General features: G+C 55.5%; 1 protein-coding gene across 1 annotated transcript; it reads right to left on the minus strand.

Annotated features, from left to right (window-relative positions):
• Positions 1 to 8913: 8913 nt before the first annotated feature.
• Positions 8914 to 13708, minus strand: SRXN1 (sulfiredoxin 1). The gene is made up of 2 exons (XM_081290124.1): positions 13363 to 13708; positions 8914 to 9579 (listed from the first exon to the last, which is right to left on the minus strand). Exons 1-2 carry the CDS (start codon positions 13561 to 13563, stop codon positions 9376 to 9378), a joined length of 405 nt encoding a protein of 134 aa, XP_081146250.1. The 5' UTR covers positions 13564 to 13708; the 3' UTR covers positions 8914 to 9375.
• Positions 13709 to 15180: the final 1472 nt, after the last annotated feature.

The raw sequence follows: 15180 nt of genomic DNA on the forward strand, positions 1-15180 counted from the left end.
CACAGCCAGGGACCAGCTGAGCTGGGATGTGAGCCTGGGCTTTCCCTGTGATGGGCTGACAGTTCCTCTCTCCCCCTCCCCTCTCTGCAGGGATGCCAGTATGTTTGGTGTCCCCGGCAGGGTTGGGAGGTGAGACTTAAGTATAAATAAATAAACAGGGAGCAGATGGTTGGGGGGGGGCTGGGAGGGGCAGGCTAGGGCCTCCCACTTCTCCCTGGGAAAACACTGCAGGGCCCCCAGCAAATGGATTCCAGACACAGTGCCCGGAGCCCCCTCCCCAGGCTGCTCCCTGGCTGGCTGCTCGGGGACCTGGCCCAGGCCCTGGGAGAAATGGTGGGCTGGGCCCTGAGTCCTGGCTTCTATTCAACTCCTGCTTCTCTCTCTTCTTCCTGTGTGAGCCTGAACCAGTCACTTTACCTCTCTGTGCCTCATTTGACAGATGGAGATCTATCTGTTCAATGAGGGGAAGGAGAAAGAACTATCACGCTTCTGTCCAGGGGTCCCCTCCTCTGGGAAGCCTTCCCAGACTGCTCCAGGCTGATTTGTTAGAGTAACATTTTAGCATCGCAAGGGGGACTTGGGTATCGCGTCTCTGATTTCACAGTCGTCTAGCCAACAGATCCTTGCTGGCCGTGGGCCGGGCACTGTGCCACCCTTAGGGCTGACAGTACGTGGCACCTAGTTTCTGTCCGTAGCGCCAGCTGCAGCCTGAGGAGCTACTAAAGACCCTGGTCACATGAATGCACGCCTGGGTGGGGACGGAGGGTGAGGAGGGCCTCGCTGTGTACCATGTCCTGGGTGTGCAACCTGTCACGGGGTGGGGTGGGGAGGGAATCAAAGATGATGTGGGTGAGCAGCCAGAAATTCCTAAATCCCAACCGACCCACAGAGAGAACGCCGTGTCCCCGGTCCTCACAGACCAAGAAGCCGTGACCTTCCGAGCGTTGCTTTCTCCCTCCCTCGGCCCGCAGATGGCCGGTCCTGCTTCGGCTCTGACTGCGGACAACGTGACCAAGCTAGAATAGGATGCAGGCAAGTATCGTTTGGTTTATTTTGGTCAATTACCTTCTAATTGGAATGAGGGTTTCTGATGATTCACTTGATGTTTGGAAATTGCTAGTGGGGGCTGGAGGCAGCACCCTCACTCCCAAGAAACGCTGGTACCTTCTGATGAAGATTTTTATTCCCCCCCCCCCCCCCCGCCCAACATGGTGATTGATGTTTAGTATTTTAACTGCAGCCGTGGTTACATGGCTGGGTTCATTTCTCAGGATGTATTTCCTGATCAGACTTAAAATGGGTGCTTTTTTTTTTTGTACCAGGGATTGAAGCCAGGGGTGCTTAACCACTGGGCCACATCCCCAGTCCTCCTTTTGCATTTTATTTCGAGTCGGGGTCTTGCTGATTGCTTAGGGTCTTGCTGAGTTGCTGAGGCTGGCTTTGAACTCGCGATCCTCCTGCCTCAGCCTCCAGAATCGCTGGGATTACAGAAAATGGGTGCATTTTTATTGCATGTAACCTCCAAATTTATTTTAATGTGCATGTGTTTAAATTTAAGAAGAACTCCAGTTCAAGATATTAAAGAAATAGTAGTGCAGGTGCCATAAGGGTGTGGCCCTAGCCAGGAAGCTTGTCTGCTACAGAAAAGTCTGCAGTCAGTGAACAAGGGAAAAAGGAGACATAGTGGGTGAAGGAATGACTGAGCCGGGGAGTGGGTGGGGGGCCAGGGAACCCAGGCCTCGCCCCCCTATGGAGGTGATCTGCTCTGCACAGCCCCAGCACACTGGGTGGTCCTGCCCAGAGCTAAGGTGATCATCCTGGAGACCCCACCCACAGACTCATCTGCTCCTCTATCTGGGGCAGCCCAAATGCCCTCCCTTTCTAGTCTGCTCTTCTCCGAGTCCTTCACCCCAGAGGCTTAGCCATAATGCACACCAAGTCCTGCTCGCCTGGAGCCTACAACCTGGTGAGGCAGCAAGACAGAAGACAAGTGGATGGACAAACAAATAGAATGACTACAAGCTAACACAAAGGCACACAGACTGAGAGGGCCAGGGAGACCACCAGAGGGAGAGAGGCGAGGGAAACCTCTCTAAGGAGGTGACATGTGAACTGAGACCTTAAGGATGCATAAAGTCACCAGAAGAACCAGAGAAAGGGCATTCAAAGCAGAGGAAGAGCAAGCGCAAAGGCCCTGGGGTCAGAAAGCCAGTGGGAACTATGAGGCAGCCGGGTGGGCTGGAGGCCACTGGCTGGGGAAGGGCAGTCATTTAGGACGTGGATGGTGAAGAGCCCAGATTGTTTTCTAAATCTGATTCTCAAACACTTTCATACAATATGGTGTGACATAAATTTTAGTAGATGCTCAATACATACTTACTAAATTAGAATTGAAGACCTTCTAGTTCCAATAGTTCAGCCTTCCTGAAGTGGGACTGATCTGCCCTCAAGAGACAGGGTCGTATGGTGCCCAGATGAGTGGCCTCCAGAGAGCGCCTGCCCAGGACAAACCCTGGCTCTGCCTCATCCCTACTGTGATGGCCTGGGAGGCCCCACCTCCCTGAGCCTGTTTTCTCATCTCTAAGGTGGCTCAGGACATCCTAAGTGCTTTCTGATTGTTACATCTGATGAGGAAGGACAAGGACACAAGAGCAAGGTGACAGATCCCTTTTCAATGGCTTCCTCTCCTGATTCCTGCAGGAAGAGTCCCATCTTGTAGGGTGGGGCTCCCTGACACTTGCTAACTGAGAGTCAGCAGTGTGACCTATGCCAGGTTGGAGGGAGTTAATAATGGGGCTGGGTCCATATCGTTTGCATTTGTGGCTACCTTTATTTATGTCATTGATACCAATTTTCCTTGGCTATCTCAAGTTTATTTTTATTTTTTATTTTTGATACTGGGGACTGAACCTAGGGGCACTTTACCACTGAGCTACATCCGCAGACTTTCTCTCTCTCTCTCTCTCTCTCTCTCTCTCTCTCTCAATTGGGACAGGGAAACTGCTGAGGGCCTTCCTAAGTTTCGGAGGCTGGCCTTAAACTTCTGATCCTCCTGTCTCAGCCTCCAGTCACTGGGATTACAGGTGTGCACTCCTCCCCCCCCAAATATCTCAAGTTTCTTAAAAATTAAAAAAAAAAATAAGTCAAACAAAATCAAATTTAGATTTGAAAAAGCTATACCCAGTTTGGGCACCTCTTACTGCCCATTTCCCCCCCGGGGGGGGACTTCAAGAGAACAGGGGTTTCATCTGCTTAGGCTCCAGATGGCCTGGTGCCTGGGGCAGTGTATTCTGTGACCATTTGTAGCAGGAATGTCAGGGAGGTGTGTGATGGTGGGAACAGTCACTCCGGGACAGCCCTGTCCTGCCCTCTCTGGGGTCCCTCAGTTTCGTCTCTGGCAGTGGCTTTCTTCTCTGTCTCTCCCACACCCCCAGTCTCCAGAGCAGGTCAGGGCTGTGACATTGTCCCTTGTCCTTGGGGGAGAGGTTTCTGGCAGCTGGGTAGAGCCTCCCTCCCCCATAAGCCTGAGAGCACCTGTGGTCATCTGGAAACAGGTAAGACAGCCCATGGGGACTTCCTATGTTTGTCCTTATTTTGCAGATAAGGAAACTGCTGGAAGAGGTGACTTTGGCTCCAGATTATTTGGAGAGTCCATTCCCTGCCCTGAAAAAGAAACATCTAAAACTCCTCCCTTCCAAACTGGGTCCCTCCTGCACCCAGTAGGTGCACCATAAATGTTGGCTATTATTGTTGTTGTAAGTGGTGAATTTACCAGGCTCTCACAGCTCCTAGGTGGCATCAACAACTGAAACCTAGGTCAATCCATCTAAAGTGACTGACAGCCTGTAACCTCGGGCTCAGGAGGCTGAGGCAGGAGGACCGCGAGTTCAGAGCCAGCTCCAGCAACGTGGCGAGGTCCTAAGCAACTTAGTGATTCCCTGTCTCAAAATAAGAACTCTAGGGCTGGGATGTGGCTCAGTGGTCGGTGGCCCTGCACTAAAACCAAAGTCTGTCTCCACCGCGTCGGGGCGGCAGCAGCAGCAGCAGCAGCAGCGCCGCCTGCGATCGGTGCCGAGGGTCGGGGACAGGTTACCAGGTGGCCGCCTCCCGCCGCCCGCTGGGCAGGTTCGGGGCGCCCGCAGAGCCTCCCGGGCCGGCTGGTGGCGGGAGGCCTGGAAGACATTACACGGCTGTCGGCCGCGGGCGTCGCTCCCAGTTCCGGAGGCTCCCGGCGGCGGACGCGCGGGGCCAGGGGACGGCCCGCCACAAAGCGCGCTTTGTTCTGCGCTCCCCCTGGAGCTGGAACCAATGGATTGGCGGCCGCGGAGGTCAGGGGCCAGGCAGCGCGGGCAGCGCGAGGGGCGGGGCGGGCGCCGGGCCGCGGGTCCGGGTGGGGGGCCGGGACCCCGCCGGCCAGCTGGGCCCGCAGCAGGTCGCCTGGGCCTCCGTTTACCCGTCTGTCCAACGGAAGGTCATTGCTGGTACCTGGTCACCTCTCGGGTCTGCTCTGGGGCTCCACTAGGGCAGTCAGGGAGGTCCTGCTGCTGGTGCTGGTGCAGGTGACCGGAGAGGGCAGCCTGGGGGGTGGTGGGGATAGGGGGATGGGGGATGAAGACGGCTCTTTTCGGGGAGGGGGGTACTGAGGATTGAACTCAGGGGCACTTGACCACCGAGCCACATCCGCAGCCCGATTTTGTATTTTATTTAGGACAGGGTCTCACTGAGTTGCTTAGCTCCTCGATTTTGCTGAGGCTGGCTTTGAACTCGCCATCCTCCTGCCTCAGCCTCCCGAGGTTGGAATTACAGCTATGCGCAACCACAACCGGCAAGACATCCTTTTTATAATGAGTGGGTCCTCACTTCCTGCTCTGTGGGAGGGCTGGGGCCAGGGGCTGGGAGGGACACTGGGAGTGAGTGTGGTTTGTCACACACAGTGTAAGAGTTTAGAGGCAGGGATGGATGTCTTTGGTCCTTTCCAACCCAGGGCAGCCAGGACCTCTCCTCAATTCCCTGATTTGATCCTGGATGCCAGGCTTGGCTTGTCTCCTCCAGCACTGGCAGGTGGAACTGCCCAGGCTGGGCCCAGGGACCAGGTGGAGTCCATCCTTGGTATTGACTGACAGAGGGTAAGGAAGGGCAGAAACCACCCAGAGAGGGTTTTTTTTTTTTTTTTTCCCCTGACTGGAAGCAGGTCACAGTCTGAATTCTATCCTCTACTCCCTACAGAACTAGAGCCCAGCCAGGCCCGTGCTGCATGCCTGTATTTCCAGCTGGTCGGGAGGCTAAGGCAGGAGGACTGCAAGTTCAAAGCCAGCCTTAGCAATTTAGTGAGACCCTGTTTCTAAATTTAAAATAAAAATGGCTAGAGTTGTTGCTCAGTGGTTAAGTACCCTTGGGTTCAATCCCTGATATAAAAAGAAAAAAAAAAAAAAGAAACTAGAGCTCATTAATTCATTCACACACTCATCTGCATATGCCCCCACCCCATGAGACAATTAGGTTTGGAATCAGGATGGGGGGGGAGCAGGCTATCAGGTACAGGGAGCCCCAGAAATTGCCCGAAGTATGTATTTGTTTTCCTGGGGGAAGGGCTCAAGGCTTTCTCTAGTTCCCAGCCCTCCCCCAACAAAAAAAGGGTAAGAAGCACTGGCTGGCTTCTTACACAGGCCCAGTATTGCCTCAAGAATCCTTATCCAGGCACGGTGGCACATACCTGTAATCCCAGCTGATCAAAGAGGCTTGGGCAGGAGGATCACAAGTTCAAGGCCAACCTCAGAAACTCAGTGAGGTCCTAAGCAACTTAGGGTGTGCTTGTCTCAAAATGAAATATAAAAAGGGCTGGGGATGTAACTCAGTGGTTACGCATCCCTGGGTTCAATCCCTGGTACTACTACTAGTACCACTACTAATTCACATTCTAGTGGGTGAGGCAGATAGGAACAGACACAGAGGATCATTTTAGAGAGTGATAAAAGCTATGGAGAAAATAAAACTTGGGACAGGGACAGAATGATGGGGAAAAGCCCCTCAGAAGAAGTAACTTTTGGGCAGAGACCAGAATGCGGGAACTCTGGGAGAAGAGCACAGTGCCAATGGGGCAGGTGGCCAGGGCACGCTGCCAGGGGCAATCTGCAAGGGAACTCGCACATGTTCACTACTGCAAGGGCAGATGGAAGGCAGGAAGGGCATAGCCTAATCCCTGAAGGTAAATGTCCCCAAAGGGCACAGGGACAACCAGAACCAGCACTCATGGAAGGCTTTGATATTTTAATTTTTTAAATTTTATTTATTTAACATTTCAATACCTTATTGTTTTATCTTAACCTAAATATAACTGTGTAACTAAATATAACTAAGTAGCTATGAATTCTAAAACTGATTTAAAATCTACCATCTGTGGGTTCTAGAGCATGGAAGGGCCTCAGGGGTTCCCCACACACTGCCTTCACTGCATCCAGGTTCCTGGGGGCAGGGGTTTGTTTGGGGAGGGGACCCACATGATCATGGGAGCCCCAAAGAGGCACCATAGCCCAGCTTGGAAGGGTCTAGAAGCTTCTTGGAGGAAGTGCCTCCTTTTGGAAGGGTCCATGACATGTGTAAAGCCACAGAGCAAGTGCAGAAGGGATGAACAGAACCCGAAGCTCCAGACTCCCAGCGAGGTCCCCAGAGGTCCCCAGCTTCTCTGAGCCCCAGTGGCCTGCTGTCCCTGGCCAGGCCCTTCCAGCCAGCAGCTGATCTGTGGGCCAGAGGCCCAGCCTTGCTCGGTTGGGCTGGGAAGCAGCACCACCTGCTGGTCTAAGTGGGAAATGCAGCTCTCAGGCCGCCTCCGGAGCACCATCAGGTCACACCCTTAAAACCCCAGCTCCTCCTAAGTGTGACCTGATGTGTTCTGCACCACCCACTCAGGGCCTGCCTGGCTGGGTCTTCTCTACAAAAAGGAAAAGTCCTTTCAGAAGGGAGAGGCCAGCCTCACTTACTTCAGCCTGGAGGCCTGAGGGGCTCATTCATGCAAGGCAGCGGCATCTCAAAGCAGCAGTTTACGGGACACGTCCTTCCTGCACACTTAGGGGCAGACGGTCTATTTGACAGCTTGGGGAAACCCTCCAGGGAAGGCAAAGACATGCCCAATGTCACCCATCGAGTGGGTCCACCAGCTGATTCAGAACCCAGATCTCCTGGGCCCCACCAAGGGTCTTGCCTCTGCCCTGGGAGCGCCAGTGTGTGGGGTGTCACCCTATTGGAAAATAACCGAGGCAGTCTAAATCAGCCGTTCTCAGCCTGAGGTCCCTACACAGCAGATTGGCATCACCCAGGAATTTGTTAGCTGTGCACATTCTTGAGCAGAGTCAACGGACCTGCTGGGGTGGAGTCCACCAATCCAGCCTGAGCGTCCGAACCAACTAAGGCAACTGCAGCCCTAATTTTATTAAATAAACGTTTATTTTGGAATGACTTTAGACTTATGGAAAAGGTACAGAGATAGTGCAAAGAGATCCCACCCTTTCCACACAGCCTTCCCCAACAGCTTCACAATAAATTGACTTCTCGGATGACCACAGTACATTTGCCAAAACCAAGGCCGACATTGGTATAGTATTAACTAACATCCAGACTTTATCATCAGATTCCCAGCTGTTCTGCTAATGTCTTTTGTTTTTGGTTGTCATTGTTGTTCCAAGATCTAATCCAGGATGCCATACTGCATTCTGTACCTTTCCAATCCTATTCCCCAGGACGCCCACCAATGGATGGGGAAAGCTGTTGTCCTCACTACTGAGCTGGGGAAACTGAGGCTTGGAGTTGCCAAGTGGCTGAGTTGCCTAAGGCCAGCGAGAGCAAGCCCCACCTCACTCTGCAACCTTCTGGAATTCTTCTGGAATGTTCCACGTGGCCAATCTCATCTCACCCATGCTGATGAGATGCCCATACTAGAGTGGATCTGGCCCTTGGAGACCCAGATTCTGCCTTATCACCTCGTCCCCTAGACTTTGAGGACCAAGACATCGTCTTAGTGACATAAGACTGGCCAAGGTGTGTGTGGGGAGACAGAGAGAGAGAGAGAGAAGGAGGAGTTATTTGACACCTATTTGTGATAGATGAACAATGGCCCCAAGTTCTCTGCAATTCCCTGCAAGGAGAGGTGTAGTGGTTTCTATCCTTTGACTCTGGACAAAGACTTGCGATTTGCTCTGATCAAAAGAACCTAGAAGTGACACTGTCACAGTCCCTAATCTAGAGTTCTAGAAGTTCTAGTTCTCACTGTTTTGGAATCTTGAGGCCAAAATCTGGTGAGCAAGCCTGAGTTAGCCTGTTGGAAGAGAATCAAGCTACCCCGGCCAACAGCCAGTCATCTGCCTGACAAGCAAGTAGGGCTAACCCAGCCCATCCAGCCCCGGCTTAGGTGACAGCTGAGGATAGCCCCAGGCAGGACACCAGAGCTGCCCAGCCCAAGTTGCCAACCCACAGAATTATGCGTAAAGAAATAACTTTTGGGCTGCTAAGGACGGAAGGCTTCTGACACAGTGAAGTCTCACCAATACCCTGCTCCTCCTCTCTCCTGGCATCCCAATTTTATTTCAGCAGGCAACATGCCGGTCTCAGAAGATGGGACATGACTGGTGTGCTCAACCATGACAGTTCTGTTCCCTGCTGCCTTACCTTTCTTTGCAGTTACGTACGGCCGGCCCAGGAGACCTAAGCAGATATATGCAGGGGAGGGGGCAGGCAGGACCCAAGCCTCTGGAAGAGGTTTGACTTTCTGGTAGAAATTGACAGCCCAGGTGACCTGTCCCTTCCTCTTTAGCAGCACCTCTCCCTTAAAGACAGACACGATTCCTGGAGACACAGCAGCCATCTTGTGACCATGAAGTAGCAAACAAGGAGGACAGGGCAAAAGGATCACAGAGACATAAGCCCTGCTCTCACTGTGCTGTTGAAATGACACCATTTGGGCCATTTGTCTCCAGAATTCGTGCTGTGTGGAAAAATAAACTTCTCCTTGTTAACCGGAACCTGGGCTTTCCTTTACTTGCAGCCGAACGTAATCACAGAGCAAGGTATCATGAAGAGTGTGAGAAGGGCCTTGTCCTTGGGACTCTGGAGCCCAGCAGCTCGAAGCTCTCCAAGTCCATCTCTTTTCTCCTTTCATCTTCAACAGTCCTTAGAGGATAAGGCCACGATCATACTTTCAGAGGTGACAACTGGGGCTCCCACCCTGTTCTGCCTGAGTCCAAGGCCTGGCCGTCAGCAAAGGCAGAGCCAGAGTCAGCCGATCCCCCAAGGCACAAAGAAGCCACACACATCCTCTGCGTGGCCCCACCTGCTGGGCCTGCTGGGCCTGATGGAATTCTGGGCTCCTGGGGTGGGAGGAGGCTGCTACTGCAGGTCGGGAGTGGAGGCCCCCAGGTACACCCGCAGGTCCGAGAGGGTGGACTGGACCAGCTTGGCAGGGATGGTCTCGCGCTGCAGCTGCTGGTAGGCCGCGTAGCGGTGGCAGCCCCCGAAGGAGTAGAAGTAGTTGCCCCCCTGGGCCCCTTTGATCCAGAGGACGTCGATGGGGGGCACGCTGTCCGGGTCCTCCTGCAGAGAAGGGCACAGGGCAGTGAGCACGGCCCCGGGCCAGAGTGGCGCTCCAACAGGGAGCTCACGCGGGCGGGCGAGGCCAGGGTGTGCAGGCTGGAGGCGCCACGAGGGCAGCTTGAGCCTCGGCCTCGGGAGAGGGTCCACGCCAGGGCAGTGGGCAGCTGCCAGGAGCCCCGGTGGGGAGTCACTTACCTACACTCCACATCTGGCCCTGTCCTAGACCCTGGGGACGAGGCACAGCCAAGACAGACACAGTCCCTGTGCACACGGGGCGGTGGGTTACTGGGACAGGTGGAGCCAAGAAGGGATCGCTGCGTGGTAAGGGCTAGGAAGACAATAATGCAGGTGACAAGACAGGGAAGGGGTCCTTGAGGGCTCTGAGAGGGGACAGTGACACAGAGATGCATCTGGGAAGCCAGCGGTGGGAGCAGTTTAGACGAACTGCCTGGGTTCAGAGCTCGGCTACTCGGGCTGTTCACTGGTGCCTCAGTTGCCCTGTCAAATGGGGATGGAGACGCAGACACACCTCCTGCAGCTCCGGGGTTCCACGGGCCATAATGTCTGCTGGCTTCTACCTGAGGAACAGCATTCCAGGCAGCGGGAAGAGCAAACGCAATACCCTGGGGTGGGACCACTGTGGTGGAGGCATGAGGAGGAGGCCAGTGTGACCAGAGTGGATTCAAAGCATCAAGGAGGCAGAGCGATCAGAGAGGTCAAGCAGAAGCCAGATGAGGCAGAGTGAAGGAGTGCAGTCAGGAGGTTTTTGCTTGTTTGTTTTTGTACCAGGGATTGAACCCAGGGGGTGCTCAACCATGGAGCCACATCCCCAGCTCTGTTTATTTTTAATTTTGAGACAGGGTCTCCCTAAGTTGCTTAGGGCCTCACTAAATTGCTGAGGCTGGCCTTGAACTTTCGATCCTCCGGTCTCAGCCTCCGGAGCGGTTGGGATTACAGGCAGGCCCCATTGTACCTGGAGGGCTGGAGCATTTTGAACCTGATGGGATGCCATTCTAGAAATGTGCCCAGAGCCCACTTAGCAGGGTGGACAGAGGAGAGGCCTCCAGAGGTGATCAGCAGAAGATGCTGTCCTGGCTGCTGGTGTGGGGGGACCGGGAGAGGGCACAGCTCTGGGACCTGTGTAGGAGGCAGGTCGGAGGCGTCAGGCAGAGAGGGTGGCTAGGAGGGCAAGAGAAAGAGGAGGATCGAAGGCGATTTCCCAGTAGGGCCCGAGCATCGGGTGGGTATCCTCTAGGTGGGGAGAGCCTGGGGCAGAGCAGGGAGCCGGGTGAGCACACTAGGGAGACCCTGATACGTGGGACTGGCCTAGAAGCAAGGCCTCTGCCACTGGCCCACAGGACCCCTCTGGAGCTGGCTGATGGTTCACGACCCCACCTTGCCCCAGTGAGCATGAGGCACGCGGTCACAAGCCAGTGCTCTGGAACCAGGAAAACCCAAATTTGGTCTCAGCTCTGAGCGGCTGGGGGATCCTGTGCATTGGCCTCAACTCTGAACACTGCTGCTCACCCATAGGTGGGACTGAGGCACCCACCAGGGTGGCTGCTAAGGAGGTGGTGAGTGGGTGCCCGAGAGATGTTAGTGGAAGCGTCTACACCGCCCTGCAGGCGGATAATGGGTGGGCACAATAAGGATCCCTACAGATGTCTAAGTCCTAATCCTTAAAGCCTGTGAATATGTCACCCTACAGGATAGAAAGGATTTTGCAGATGGACTTAAGGTCAGGATCTTAAGACAGAAGGTCATGGTGGGATGTCCCAGATGGGTTGAAGGGACTCACCAGGGTTTTTAGGAGTGGAGGACGGTGGCACAAGTGGAGGCTGGAGTGAAGCAATGTGGAGAGGCCGTGAGTCACAGGCACAGGGGCATGTCTGTAACCCCCCCGCAGCCCGGGAGGCCGAGGCAGGAGGATCGCAAGTTCCAGGCCAGCCTCAGCAATTACACGAGTCCCTAAGTGACTTAGTGAGACTCTGTCTCAGAATAAAAAAATCAAAAAGGACAAAGATGTAGCTCAATGCTAAAGCGCCTCCAGGCTCAACCCCCAAACAAACAACAACAAAAATAGCCAAGAGCCAGTGAGCGGGGACAGCCTCACAGTGTCACAGTTGGAAAAGCAAGAAAACGGACTCTCCTGGGAGCCTCCAGAACACAGCCCCACTGACACCTTATTTCAGCCCAGTGGAACCCACTCTGGACTTGTGAACCACAGGACTGTGAAGCAGGACCTCAGCATTGCTTTAAGCCAGGAACTCTATGGTGACGGGCTACTGAGGCCGAAGAAAATGAGTCCAGTCAGAAAGTTAGCGGAGGCAGGCCGATCCTTGCCTCACCCAGGCTACCGTTAGCACCAGAGATGGGCGTCTCAACCAGGGGGACCACAGCCATGCTGGTGGGGTCACAGGGGGCTTCCAGACACAGGGGACCCCTAATCCAGCAAGGGAGGGCAGGAAAGAGGCTGACCCTGAGGTAGGAGGCCTGAGGGAGAGTCAGAGGCTATGCACAAGAGTTTCCCGCAGGGAAAGAGGCCCCACAGAGGCCCAGCAGTGGGGAGGGTGTGCAGGGCTGGACCTCCTCCACTGACAGCCAGGTCCTGGGGCCGGGCTGAGGCCACAGCCAAGACCACAGAGTCCCTGCTCCTGTGGAGTTCACACAACGGAGACAGAACAATATGACACACAATTTCTGGTGGACATGAGTGCTATCCACAACACCTCAGGATAACGGGGGGAGCAAGAGGCCAAGGCTCCATCTGCAAGGTGGTCAAGGGGACAGAGACCTATGGCAAGCAGCGGAGCAGGTGCTGTGGCTCTCCGCAGCAGTGGCTCTAGGCAGTGGGGACAGAGTGCACATTCTAGGACTCGGGGCTGGCTGTATAGGTGTTTGGTGGGGTTTAGAAGTGTCCCCACCCCTCATCTCCTCCATCCCTCACTTTCCAAGGGTCTGGGAGAAGGGGACAGGAAGCCACCTGGGCCTAATGTGACACATATTCCTGAGTGTCCCCCTTCCTGCAGGGAGGGTCACCCCAGCCCTCTTTTGCCTTTGGCAGGACTGGGGATGGAGCCCAGGGCCTCGCACCAGCTAGGTGTCTGGGCTCCCACGGACCACACCCCCAGACTGTTAACTTTTTTTTGAGCCAGGATCTTGCTAAACTGCTCAGACAGCCTCGAGCTCTGCCTCCCAATCGGAGCCCAGTGGCCCTGTCTCCCAGCCAGGGCTCCACTCCCGCATTCCTGAGCACTGTGTCTCTGGGATGAAGCTAACCCTTGTCCTCTCCCATTTCTCCTCCAGACGGGGCCCTCCCGCGGACATGACACACCCAGTTCCATTGCCCTGTCACAGGTGGAAAGTCATGGCTTATCTTTGGATAGGGTGGTGGCCGCCAGCTGGGTATTGGGGCCAGGCGGCCTGGGTGTGAATTCCCATTGCGCCACTTTCCAAGTGCCTGACCTTGAATAAGTTGCTGGAATCCGCCTGTACCTCCGTTTTTAGGGACAGCATCTGCCTCGCAGGGTTGGCACAAGAAGCTAAGGGCTTAAAACAGCTCCTGCGTCACGGCAAGCGCTATCTTTATAAGTTAGCGATCATTATTTTAATCATCTATTACAATCCCCTCCTTGCTCAAACGAGGAAACAGAGTGCCCAGAGTGGCCCGGCCATTTGCTCAAGGTCACACAGCCAACGCTGGGAACCAGTCCCACCTGGCGTCCGGCGCGACCTCCCTCCTCCCGAGCCCTCCCTTCGCGGACGGCCTCCCCGGGGACTCACCCGGATCGTGTCCACCAGGCTCTGCACCTTGGCCGGGTCCAGCACCGACGGCAGTGGACGGATGAGCACGCTCAGCGGCACGTTGTGCACCGCAGCGATGCAGCCCGAGTGGATGCTGCTGCCCTGCGCGCCGCTGCCCGACCCGGGACCCTCGGGCGCCCCCCGGCTGGCGCCAGTCCTGCCGCCAGCGCGCAGCCCCATCGCGCGGTCGCCGCTAGCCCAGCCGCCTCCCGGGCCTCACCTCCGGCCGGGCCGTACCACTCAGCGCCGCCGGTGGGGGCCGCAGGCAGGCACCTCCCCCGGGCCCGCAGTGGTCCGGCCGGTCCCCGCGGTCTCCACCCGCACACGCCCCGCTCCCCCGGCGCCCGCGACCCGCGCGATCACGGGTCTCCGCTGGGGGGCGCCCCTCCGCCGGCGCTGGCCGCGGCCCCGGGAGTGGAAGCGCCCGGGCGGGCTGACTCAGGGTGAGTTTGCAGGTCGCGTGGCGGGAGGAGCGAGTGTGACGCACAGCGAGGGTGACTCAGGCCCGCTGGGGCGGGAGGGGGCGGCGGCCGGACTTGCAGAGCCAGGATGAGTCGGCAAAACCGCGGGCGCGTCCGCCCCCGGCGTCGGAGCCTCGGGGACGCCTGCCACCGAGGTGAGACCGTGGCGACTCCAGGAACGGTAGGGACGTGGCACTGACCGTGCAGGCGCAGTTCGGGACACTTTGCGGGTGGATTGATTTATTTACGCCCCCCCCCCCACCACAAGCCCTGCAAGGTAGGGACGATGATCATTCCCATTTTGCAAAAGAGGAAACTGAGGCACAGAGAAGTTTACACGGTTTACCCTGGGTCACAGAGCTAGATAAGTGACGGAACCAGGGCTCAAATCCTGTCTACCTGGCCCTCGAGGCCGCTCTCCGCTCCACCGCTGGCTCCCTGTTCAGCACCAGTAACTGCCCCAGGGAGCCATTCTGGACAGTGCTGGCGCTGCCCAGAGCTCCACAGTGTCCCATCCCATCATCCAAACGCCACCTAGGAAGTGGGCCTGGCTTCGGAACACGCGTCCAAAGTAGATCAGCTGAAATGAGAAGTTATCTGAGGGCAAAGGGGAGGCCACCTAGCCCCCAGCTCCAAGCAGGGACGTGGATGGCTTGGCTTTCTTCCTGTGGACACTCTCGTGCATAATACCCACCCTGGCAGCAGGGGAAAACCAGAGATGCAGGGAGCGGGGTGAAGCTCAAGGGCCGGGGGCCTTTCTGTTACAACACCTTCTAAACCCCATCTGTACAATGAGGCCACACTGCCCATCCCTCAAAGCTGTGTGAGCAGAGAATGCAGCTGGATGTTTGAGCTGCCTGAGCTCCTTCCTGGTGCATTATGGGTCTCTCACCAAATTTTGGAACCCTGAAGTCCTCACGACTTTGACCTTGACCTTTCCCTTTCTGCAGTTCCCAAACATAATCCTTGTGAGCACTGAATCACACCCTATCTCAGAAAGAGCGGATCCTCTTAGCCCCAGGATTATGGAGAATTGGCAAATTTCAACGAGAAGCTGTCCCTTCCCAAACTACTTCCTCAGTATAGGAGGTAAAGAAGGCAGGATCATAGTTGCTGGAGTGGAAAAGTGGAGATTTGACCCAATTCTGTCATTGGGGGCCTCCTCAGTGAGGCCCTGATCCTGGTATCAAATTCTGTTGAGACACCCAGGTCCCAAGTCACATTGGCTTAAATTGTTTTCTCACATAACAAAAGCTTGGAGGTGGCTGTATCCAAATTTGAAAAGTGTCATCAAAAATCCAGGTTCTTCTGTTCATCTTTTGGTACCATTTTCCTT

This window comes from Spermophilus citellus, assembly GCF_964194105.1.
Source record: "Spermophilus citellus genome assembly, chromosome: 4".
NCBI lineage: Eukaryota > Metazoa > Chordata > Mammalia > Rodentia > Sciuridae > Spermophilus > Spermophilus citellus.